Source organism: Hyperolius riggenbachi, chromosome 3 (assembly GCF_040937935.1).
Source record: "Hyperolius riggenbachi isolate aHypRig1 chromosome 3, aHypRig1.pri, whole genome shotgun sequence".
NCBI classification, from domain to species: Eukaryota; Metazoa; Chordata; class Amphibia; order Anura; family Hyperoliidae; genus Hyperolius; species Hyperolius riggenbachi.
The window spans coordinates 353,794,052-353,806,090 of NC_090648.1; the positions used below are offsets into that span (position 1 = coordinate 353,794,052).

The 12,039-nt window shown below is 43.3% G+C and overlaps 1 protein-coding gene across 1 annotated transcript in view; it reads right to left on the minus strand.

Moving 5' to 3' along the window:
• LOC137561523 (amiloride-sensitive sodium channel subunit beta-like) overlaps positions 1-12,039 on the minus strand; it is a 59,128-nt gene that overhangs the window by 1,729 nt on the left and 45,360 nt on the right. Inside the window, exon 9 of the mRNA XM_068272831.1 lies at positions 8,054-8,129. Within this exon, the coding sequence (XP_068128932.1) occupies positions 8,054-8,129 (76 nt within the window). The remainder of the gene's footprint in view (positions 1-8,053; positions 8,130-12,039) is intronic.

The window sequence follows — 12,039 nt, forward strand, 5'->3', positions numbered from 1 at the left end:
TCCTCCTCTGTCTCTGCTCTTCCACCTATAGTTAATGTAGAAAACACCACAATAACCTCACCACCTAAAATTCGCTGTCTGTAGGTAACTCTGGACTCTGAACTCTCATTTAAACTGCATATTAACACATTAACAACATCCTACTACTTCCATCTTAAAAATCTCAAGAATTTTTCCCTTCCTTCCATAAGAAGCTACTAAAATGCTTGTACATGCTCTAATCATTTCCTGTCTTGACTAATGTATCACCCTTCTCCGTAGTCTACCAAAAACAAATTGGCATCTCTCCAATCTCATCCACCTCTCTTCCAGGTCTCCTGATGCTGTCCATCTCTGCCAATCCCTCCATTGGTTGCCACCCAAAGCATCCAGTCCAAACTCCTAACATGATCATACAAATCTCTACATAAGCTATCCCCTACGTACATATCTTCATTAATCCCCTAATAGCATCCCTCCAGGAACCTTTGCTCTTGTTACTTTTGTTGTCCAGCTTGGTTATCTCCTCTCACTCTCACATCCAGGACTTCTCATAAGTGTCATCTCTGCTTTGAAACTCTCTCCCATGGCCTCTCCTTCATGCTCCAAGCCGGAAAATTTTCAAACACCCTCAAGACACCTCATCAGACAACCTTATAACTTGTTATAGCTAGTATTTGAGGCTCACTGGCTCATCTACTAACCCTTTCATCTACTGCCCTAGTGTCTCCACCCCACTACCCTCTAGATTGTGAGCTCTCAAGGACAGGGGCCTCTCCCTAGTGTTTTCTGTTTCTGTTGACCTTCACCAAATGAACATGTACCAGTATTGATGATGTTTTCAAACTTGTACACTTGTTGTACATATTTGTACTTGTGTTGCAAGATGTCCTGATTGTACAGTGTGTTGAACCATTCATGCCTCATTATTGTATGTTTTTTGTACTATGTAGAGCTCTATGGAAGATGTTGATGCCACATAAAAACAAATAATAATCATTTAATAAGTGACTGTAGCAAATAGTTTCCAGTTTTAAACAAGCCTGCAACCCTGAACACGTTCCACTGCCCTATCTGAAAACCTTCCATGGTCCTAAGTAGTTAGGATGCAACAAACTTTACATAAGTGTTTTAGATCTTGTCCTTAATGTATTACTGCTGTTAAAAAATCTCTTGGCCAGGATCCAAGAATTTTAGGAGCAGTCATTCCTCACTTTCTTCAGAAGCTGCTTCCTGACTACTGCTGCTGACTGCACGGATAGATATGGAAGCAGAGCAGACACCATGCTTATGGGTTTGATCCAATTAGCAAAACTGTCAACAATATTTGGGTTTTCTCCACTCACCTTTACAATTCATCCCCAGCTAAAAAAAAAAAAAAAAAGCTATTCAAAAGTAGAGGGGTAGTTGGCAACTATGTGTGACATAGAAAGCTGTTGTGATTTTTTGGGTCAATGTATTTCCATGAAAGTTGTCTTGTGATTTGTTTTAACTCATTATACTCACAAATTATAGTGGATTTGTAAAATAAAACAGTTAGGCTTATTGTGGAACAATTTGTAATTGCAATGCATCTGTTTAGATCCAGAACAAGCAAATGCTATATGTATTATAAAGTACTACTAGACACGGTACAGAGGTCCACGTAATGGATTTGGGGCTTGATTCACAAAGCGGTGCTAACCTACTTAGCATGTCTAAAGTCTTTAGACGTGCTAACCAGGGTGCTAAGTAGGTTAGCACCGGATTTCTCAATCAGGTCGCGCGCAAAGTTTTGCGCGCGCAAATTCTTATGCGCACGCTAAGTCCCATAGGCTTTAATGGGCACTCTGTGCAGTGCGCGCGTAAAGTTTTCCGCGCATAAAGTTTTCCGCGCGAAAAGCTCATTTAGACGTGCTAAGGGGGTTTTCACAGGCGTGCTAACAGTTAGCACCGTTTTGTGAATCAAGCCCCTGGTGTTTTCTTTTAGTAGTATTTTACAGTTGCAGACTTAAAGAGACTCTGAAGCGAGAATAAATCTCGCTTCAGAGCTCATAGTTAGCAGGGGCACGTGTGCCCCTGCTAAACCGCCGCATACGCGCCGCTAAACGGGGGTCCCTTCACCCCCAAACCCCCCACTGCGACACTTGGTCGCAGGCTTGGTCGCTCCTGGAGGCAGGGCTAATGGCTGCAGCCCTGCCTCCATTCGCGTCTATCAGCCGCGCATCGCCGCCTCTCCCCCGCCCCTCTCAGTGAAGGAAGACAGAGGGGCAGGGCAGAGGCAGAGATACGCGCTGACAGATGCACGTGGGGCAGGGCTGCGGCGGTTAGCCCTGCCCCAACCAGGAAGCGCTCCCCCGCATTACAGAGGGGATTTGGGGGGACAGGGACCCTCGTTAAGCCGCGGGATAGCGGCGGCTTAGCAGGGGCACACCTGCCCCTGCTATATATGAGGTCTGAAGCGAGATTTATTCTTGCTTCAGACTCTCTTTAAAGAGGAACTCCAGTGACAATAATGTACTAAAAAAAGTGTTTCATTTTTACAATAATTATGTATAAATGATTTAATCAGTGTTTGCCCATTGTAAAATCTTTCCTCTCCCTTATTTACATTCAGACATTCATCACATGGTGACATTTTTATTGCTGGCAGGTGATGTCACTGGAAGGAGATGCTGCTTGCTTTTTTGACAGTTTGAAACAGCTGTTATTTCCCAAAATGCAACAAGTCTCCCATAGTGCGATGTCAGGACCTCAGAGCTGTGAGGTGCTGACATCACACTGTGGGAGGGGTTTCACCACTAAATCAGCCATACTGAGCCCCCTGATGATTGGTTTGAGAAAAGGAGTAGGTTTCTTATGGGAAAGGCGGTATCAGCTACTGATTGGGATGAAGTTCAATTCTTGGTTATGGTTTATCTTTAAAGCTGTTGAGTCATTGCACCCAGATAACATTGTTAAGCTGCTTTGTGCCCCTGCATATTAGATTTAAAGCGGTATTGTCACCATAAAAATCAGATTTCAACAGCAACTGGTCTGATAAAGATGCTAATCCTGCATTCAAAACTTGCAAAACTTTTTCTGCTGTTATGGTTTGTAGTTATCACATACTTTAGGAGCACTGGCCCTGCCAAACAGTGCCAAAGAGTTGAATGCTGTGAGTTCTTTTTATCTATAATATATTCCTCCCATTTATTTCCCTTCCTAGCTGCTTATCAGAAACACTGTCTGATTACTTGTGCTTACAAGCAAAACTGAGGTGACTCAGTGATTGGATGTGTAAATTAAAAAAAGACAGTGCAGTTGTTAGTATACATCATGCTCAGCAGCCACCTGTACTGCCAGTGTGTAATGATCTGCTCTGCTGTCTGCACAGGCAGACAGCTTTTTGACCATTTTGTAGCTCTGAGCACTGCGGGTCCCTGGAAAAGAGACCTGTCTCCACTCTGCAAGCTGCAGAGTTGCTGTTCTGGGGAGGAATTTGCATCCACTTGTCATGCAAATTGCTTAGCTGCTTCCTCTGATGGCTTGCAGTATAAAAACCATTCCCTCCCAGAATTCCTTGCTGGTCATGATGGTTTGTTCCTGCTAACTTGCCTGGAAGTCTCAGCCCTCTGCTCATAGTAGGCTATTATTGCTAGCTTAGAGTAGTTACCCTTAGGGAGTGCTCCTTGCATTCCTTCTAGCGTAGTCAGGTTGTATTATCTGTTTTGCCTTGTTCTGTCTATTTGTTGCGATTGTCTTGTCGCCAGCGGCGGTCGACAGGAAATCGTTCTGTCTGTTTGGATCGCATTCGCCCTGGCGGTAGTGGCGGTGGTTCCTTATGTATTCTGCCTTAGGGGTGCAAGAGCAGCGGTTGCTACTGGTAGCCCCATCTGTTTGTCTGTCTGGATTGCATTCGCCCTAGCGGTAGTGGCGGTGGTTCCTTCTGTACTCTGTCTGGGAGTGTAGGCCAGAGCTGTGGCTGCTACTGGTTACTCCTTCGGTCTGTCTTGTCTGGAACGAACGCTTGCTGTAGGCTCGGTGAGGTAACCGTTTAGCAAGCATTCACGTTCTCTATTCATTTTCGTGTTACATTGGTTAGTTAGGGTTGTCGTGTTTTGTCTCTGTTGCGATTTTCGTGCAGAGACCGCGCCATTAGCGTGCTTTGTCGCTGTTGCGCTTTTCGTGCGGCGACCGCGCTTAGAGAGTGCGTTTGTTATTTTCCTTGCCGTTCTGATCATTATTACTTGCTGTGTCTTTCTTGCTACACTTGTGCTCTGTCTTACTCGGTCTTGTGTCACTGTTGGCAATCGCCACCCTTGCGATTGCGTTCCCACTTGATTTCCGCTGTTTTGTGTTCACCGTCGCTGGGTGGCGACTAGATTGGTGGACACACATACATTCTGTCTCTGTGCTCACTTTCTCTCTACAGGTGCATTGCACCCAAGCTGGGTTCTGTCATTTTTATACGCTTGTGGAGGACCTCCGCAGTATCAGGGCACATCTTGTGCACTGACCACGGAGATAATTCCGCAATCGATACACAGTGCTCTACCTCCTCCAGTCAGATCAGTGCAGAGGTGTAGCTATGGTGGGGCAAGGAGGGACATATGTCCCCAGCCACAGCACTGTGAGGATGCTCAGCATGGCCATTGCACCCCCACCTGTTTAAGAAGCGGCTCGCTGGCCGCCCAAAGTGCTCCGGCTTCCCTCCCTCCCTCCCTCTGCTGAGTAGTGCGGAAACTTTAACAGCAGAAGACTCAGACATTCCGGCAATGACGTTGTCTCTCCTCAGCAACGTGTCCAACGTCCTCTCCTTGGTAACAGCGACATCATGTGACAAGTGACTCCATTGTTACCAAGGAGAGGACGCTGGGCATGCTCACACCCATTTTTTGCATAGCGGTGGTCTCAAAAACTGTCCTTATCCCCGGGCGCTGAAAACCCTAACTACGTCTCTGGATCAATGTCCCTCTATGGCTTTGGTCCCCACCCAAGCTGGCATAGCAAACTGGTGGAATACAAAAGCAATGACATGCCAGGAGAGAGCACATTTATCAGACAGGAGGAGGGGGGGACGTGCCTGCAGAAGAAATAAGCTAAAAACTGACCATGCTCTGCAGCTGTGTACATTCTGCATTCAGGCAAGCCTAGGTATTCTTGATAGATTCTTGAGGCGCATGGAAACACATGGACTTTGTGTTTTACATCTAGGTTTTGTAAACTGGAAATGCCCAGTCTTGTCAGTTGAGTTGACGTATAAATTCATTTTTAATAAAGACATAAGGGAAAGAGGGGTTTCTCAACTAGTTATGCCAAAGATGTTTTTCAGGGGATTTATGTGAGTCATATGTTGTATAAATTAATATACAATACAACACAAGTAGAGCAAAGGAATACCTCACAGATGTAGGGTACAAATATGTATACGTGCACACATATTCAAAAATACAATACACATAGCAGAAGTGGCTGTAAATAGTTGCGGTGGGTGAAAAGGATGAGGAGCCTTACGGCAGCCTCCGTAGAAGCGCACTAGCGCGAAACTGCTGTAAGGCTCCTCACCCACCGCATCTACTTACAGCCACCTCCGCTATGTGTTTTGTATTTTTGAATATGTATGCATGTATGCAGCACCCTGTCATTTTATGGAATTTGGAATAAAGCAACCGACAGCAGCACCGGCGCTTTTCTTCTCTTTCTGCACATAAATCTATAAGTGTATGGCCACCTTTAGGCTCCCTGCACACTGCAAATCCGTTTTCCGATTCCGATTCCGTTTCCGATTCCGATTCCGTTTTCGATTTTCCTTGAATACATTCAACAGAAAAACGGATCAAAAAACGCAGCATGCAGTTAAGATTAAAAATCTGAATCGGAATCGGATGTAAAAACAGATTAAAGCGGAATCGGAATCTGAAATGCATGCAGTGTGCAAGAGGCCTTAGAGTTGGTGGAAACCTTGACTGTATTGTGCAAAGCTTTGTACCTGTGGAAAGGAGTGGCAGGATTTGCTGGCACTTATTCAGCCGTATTGTACTGTATTGGAAAGCTCTGTAATGTGTTACCAGGCTACCAGCACATGTGTACACAGAGTACCAGATTCCAGGTAATAAATGTTGAGTACCAAATCTCTGTAGAGTTTCAGATCTCAACAAATAATATTCATAAACCAGGTAAAGCACGGTAAGTTTATGAGGCAAGACAGCATTTTCTATACATGTGTTTTTAATTCGTGTTACTATAAAGTGGATCCGAGACAAACTTTTGCTGACTTCATTTTTCTGCCCCTTACATATAGTTTATTGGGCATTCTACCCCCCCCCCCCACATGCTTTTTTAAATGTAATTACCTAATTGCATGTAAATGAATGTATCCACGCCCCAGCTCCTCCAGCACCTAGGCATTCTAATTCACATGCTGCAAGTGCTCATGGGAGCTCAGCCTGGGGAGGAGGCGGCTTTTGCTGAAGCATGCATGAGATTGCAGAGGCAAGAGGGAGGAGAGGGGAGTGGAGTTCTCACAGGCTGAGGGGAGGAGATGCAGAGCAGCTTGCATGTATAATGATGACAAGCACAATATGGCTGCTCTGATTTTATCACAGGAAGAAATAATCATATACTGCTGAAGCTGTTTGCAGCTATCTTTACTGTGTAAACCCTCTAAACTTTAGATAAGATATATAGACAAGTTACTTGCTATAGTTCGTTTTTCATCTCTTTCATATGATTTGTGTAATTCAAACAAAACAGCTGTTCTGGCATACCCTGTTCTTTTAAATTCATGTACATTAAAGCCATCCTGACGTAAAAATAAACTGATAATGTTGTATTTTAAGTCCAGATCCTAAACAGTACTTTCCAGGAATATCATAGTCCTTTTTGTATTTAGAAGTTAATATCTACATTTAATGTTTTGAGCTATTCAGCTCCCATACAGACAAATCTTGAACTACTAAACATGTTATTTGTTCCTTGTACTTTTCTCAGCCACACAGATCTTTACAACCTCTAATTGGTTACCAGCAAGAGTTAGGGTACAGCGGACTGCAGAAAATCTGTAATTTAGAACCCTGACAGTGAGGGGAAAAAGTAGGAAAACATCCTAGTTCTAAGTTTCATTAGGACTGTAGATACACATGTTTATATTATAGGAAGCTAACCCCTAGGCCAACTTTCATGTTTTGTTTCCTATCCTTGTGCAATAGTCCTATTGCTATCCTTGTGCAATAGGGCCCCTCCCATTTCATGTGCAGTTCTCTCTTCTTTGTGTAACAGCAATGCACAGCAGCCAGTCTCTTTCATGCCCAGATGTATCTATAGAAGTGATTATTATGAGCACAGGACCAATATAGAGAGCTAATACTGTAGTTGAGAGATAGCCCTTCGGGGCCCCTCTGGCCCAAGGGCCCCGATGCGGTCGCTACCTCTGCATCCCCTTTTGCTACGCCCCTGGGAAGATGCCAAGACCCCAGTATAGTGTAATATGTACTGTAAATTGGGTATAAAATGTAAGTATAGGTAGGTTATACTCACAAACAAGGGTTACCGTCCAGGTAACCACTATGAAGGCAGGTGAGGAGATTAGACCTGTCCCCACTCAGGATTAAGAAGTCGCTCTCTGTAGATCGTGAATTCCCCTCCACCAGGGGTGGAAACAACTGCAATAGCAGTACAGAGGCGCCAACAGGGTAAAAACAATATTTCTTTAAAATGGATAAAATGAAGTAGGTAGCGGTGGACTTACCCCTCCAAAACAGACAAAAAAAATTGCAGTTTTAAGCAAAATCTGTTTATTTACATACTCCGAACAAGGTGCAACACGTTTCGAGGGTATATCCTACTTCCTCAGGCAATACATAGGAGCATATCACCAATGCGGTCCGGTACGTAGCCTGGGGCCTCTGTCTTTCATGCCCAGCTCCCTTCAGTAGCATTTCTCCTCTATTTGTTGCTCCCCATTTTCAGCCTCCTTTTTTCATGTCCAGCCACGCCTAGAGCAGCTGCCGCCCAAGGTCTGGGCCTTACTAGCCTATCCAAAAAATCCAGCCCTGCCACTAAGGTGAGCGGAGTATTCCTCATATGTGTCTTATGCAGAGCTCAATCATCTTACCTGCATAGATGGCACTTCTTCTATCAGTTCATAATTTAGCTGCTGGTAATACACCACAACCTTTACCACATTGTCCCTAAGGGAGAAAAACAATTATTTAGCATAGTTTCTAGATAATTAAATTCAGGTCATACTACATTTCGTTTGTTAATAGTATGTGTGACACTAACTTTAACTATTTGACCTTGATTGGGCTCACTAGTACAAACACATTCCTACCAGGGGAGCCTAAAAAATACCTTTAGTGTCTGGGAAATGTGCCAGATGTCATTTAGGAGCACATGGAGAGGTCATGTGATGTTTTTGCTCACTCCACAGAAAAAAAACAAAAACAAAAAACTTGCTTAGGGATTCACCTTGACAGCAGTAAAGATGACAAATTTAAGAATGTAAATCAGGGTAAGGTACGAGTTCACAATAGACAAACATTGACTAAATACTTTATAAATGAATATTGAAGCAATTTTATTAATTAGGTTATATATAGTAAAGTCACTGTTTAATGTATGCTCTAAGGCTGGCATCTAATGTTGATGTTGGCGTATGATAAATGGAAGTACTTATGATGACTCAGGAGTAGAAAAGCTGGGGACACTTGCTGAGCTAAGCTTTATGATAGTAACGTAAAAGTTATTGCAATATCTATTTAATTAAAGCAAACCTGACAGGGGCCTGTGCTGTGAGGAAAACACGTTGCTTATTATGAGGAGGAGAGTCAGATGAGCAGGTGAGCAGACACTAACAATAGTGAGGAGGTGGAAGAGACCAGTGGTGTAGCTACAGATCTCTGGACCCCAATGCAGAATTTTTACCTGACTGAGGGCCTGGGTGGGCTAAGGGAACAAACAGGCACTCACAGTGTGTAGTGCGTAGTATGTGTAGTGGAAAAGGCTCTGTATGATAAGGGGGGGGGGGTGAAAAAACAGGGCAATGTGTCCTGTCTTCTGACCTGGCAGCAGCTGAGGAGACGAGGGGGCTTAAAGCTGTACTTACGGGAGGTCTGGGGATGGAGCCCGACACTGTCAGCTTGCAAATATGCTCACACATGCTCACAATCTGATCCCTACCATAGTCATATGTCTATGAATGGTGTTTGTATCATGTTCTAGGTCCAATTTTTTAGGGGTAAGCAAATTAACTTATATGTTTGTTTTGGAATGTGGGAGGAAACCAGAGGGCCCAGAAGAAACCCACACAGACATGGGGAGAACATACAAACTCTGTGCAGATAGTGCCCTGGTTGGGATTCAAACCGAGGAACCAGCAATGCAAAGAGAGAGCGCTAACCACTACGCCACCGTGCTACTTACAATGTTACAGGAGGAGAGGAGACAAGGCTCGATATAAGGGGCGATGCCATAACTTAACCAGGAAGCTTACAGGCTGCCATGACCGGTCACCAGCAAGAGGGGAGGAGGCACAATCATGGTTGCTTATGCATCATGATAGAAGCGAAGCTCACTGTACTGGGGCATCCACCGGGGGAGCCTACACCATTGGGAGGGACCCTTCCCTCAGAAGGCTTAACCTGATTATTAGACATTTTAAAATGGACATTATGGGCAAATTATACATTGGCAAATATGGGGAGGCTGGTGGCTAATATTAAAATAAAAATTTCATCTATAGCACGTAATAAACATGCAATATCAGTGATGTGGCTACAGAGCAATGCTTCGCAGTACAAATTTTACACCCACCCCCGCCCCCTTCCTCTCACAGAACTGCATGTATAATCATCGCATGACGCAGACCTCCAAAACCAGCTTTCCAAGGACAGTTACTGGATGAGAGAGAGGTATAAGCGGAGGTGAAAGGTTAGTTAATGATTACCACTATTCAAAGCACATATAGAGGTGATCATTACTACTACAGCACCAATAGAGAGCTAGTGCAGTAAGTGGGCCCTCAGGTTCAGAGGGCCCAATCCAGTCACAACCTCTGCTCTGCATACACTATTGCTATGCCACTGTTCAACATGTATAGAAAAACATTTCTTTAATTTGGTTAAGAAAGGAGGTAAAAACTACATTTTAAGGTGCTCACCAACGGCACAATTTTTAGCAAAGAATCATCCTAACGATCAGGTAAATGTGATTGACAGAAAATAAGCCTCATTGATGTCCCATATCGTCTGAACAGTACTAAAGGTGGCCGCACACGATACAATAAAATTATCCGATTTTACAGCAATACGATAAAAACAATCATTTGTACAAAAAAAAATTTTTTTTATTTTTATTCGAATAAAAATCCCGATCGGATTTCCAGGTTTTTTATTTTTTTTGTCTTGATAGGGAGTGGCGGAAATTTATCAGCAATTCTTTGCAATATAGTATGGTAGATTGACTATTTCGTAATGTAGAGACGCAACCAATTTTCCAACCATTTTTTTTTTCAAAATTGGGAAAATGTTGAACACCTGTGTGGTACATTTTTCAAATGTTACAATCAGTCAGAAAAACTGATTGTAAAACTTGAATTAAAAATAAATGTACAAAGTTGTATGGTGTGTGGCTACCTTAATGGTGATTGGTAAATCACAATTTAGTTGACCATTTTGATTTACGAGATTGCTTGGGCCATTCGTTGCTGAAAAGTGTACCGTTAGTGGGCACCTATAAGGTGGCCATTAACGATACGATTCTTCGGACGATCAATTATCCGATTCAATTGTAATATCAATCACATCAATCTGTTTTTTGGATAGACACCATTGAATAGCAGCTATGCTTCTGTTAGTGGGCCTGAATTATCGTTTCTGATCGATCGATAGTCCAAAGAATTGCATCGTTAATGGTCACCTTAAGACCATGTACAGACAACTGTTGTACTGTACATTTACAGTTAACATATAATTGCACAAGCAGCTGTAATATAATTATAAGCAGTGTTCTCTACTGCCGCTTGCCTCTCGGCCACATATGATAGATCTACTGCTTCTATTCTAACAAACGTTTGTGTCTCTGTCACCTCAATGTCCCTCTGTTCTATCAACAACTGTCATTTGTCAGTACACAACCTTCTGCATGAGGAGGACTGAGGCTTTCTTGCTATATGACTCCAGTGCAGACAAGATTAATAGTGGCTGGTTATAATAAAAGCCCAATGGAAACATGTATTGTACAATAAATTCATTTCTCAGCCGTTTGTTTCTCTGTCCTTGCCAGATGCCTTTATAAATAAATGTTATTTATCCAAAACACCCCATGGGGAGACAGTCCATAAATCTATCAGCGATTACATTATCCTGTATTTCTCCTGTAAGTGTGCAGCTTACGCTGGTGTCTTTTATTAAATATTTGCTATCCTTGGGGGATTTAGAGGTCACGGTTAACTCATTTCCATATTTTATTGAATTCTGCAGGAGCCTGTTCTTGTTTGTGCTTTGCAGTAAAATAAAAGACCCATGAAGGTATATGTGCAATGTTTTATTTACAATTCTCTTTTTCCTGGAGATCAGGAGGTTTGTAAATGTAAATGAGTAAGATCAGTGTATTGTGAATAACTGCATTATATGTATATTTCTACATGTCATGATCAATGCAGCCTATGTAGCACAGCATGCTTGGATATTGCATGGCTACTAACTAGCCCTATATGCAGGCCTGGATTTACATTCACAGGAGCCTATAGGCACAAATGTCCTGGCACCCTCGACTTCACCCTCCATGAACCTACAAACCCCCTCCGAAGCACAATGCAAGTGTGCTGGCTGTCCCAGCTGTCACTTCTTCCTTACTTTCCTTGCCCATCATAGGTAGCTACAGGTGTCCTTTAGCATTAGGTAGCTAGTGGTGCAGAGGTGCCTCCAAGTATTAGGTAGCCGGAGGTACCCTCAATATGAAGTAGCTAGAGGTGTCCCTGACTTAAGGAAGATCTTATCAGTGGAATGCTGAGAGTCGGGCGAGTGATCTCTCATCTACACTCACTTCAGGGCTCTGCATAGGGAAGAAGGGATGGAGGCACTAGGGTGGGAGTGGGAG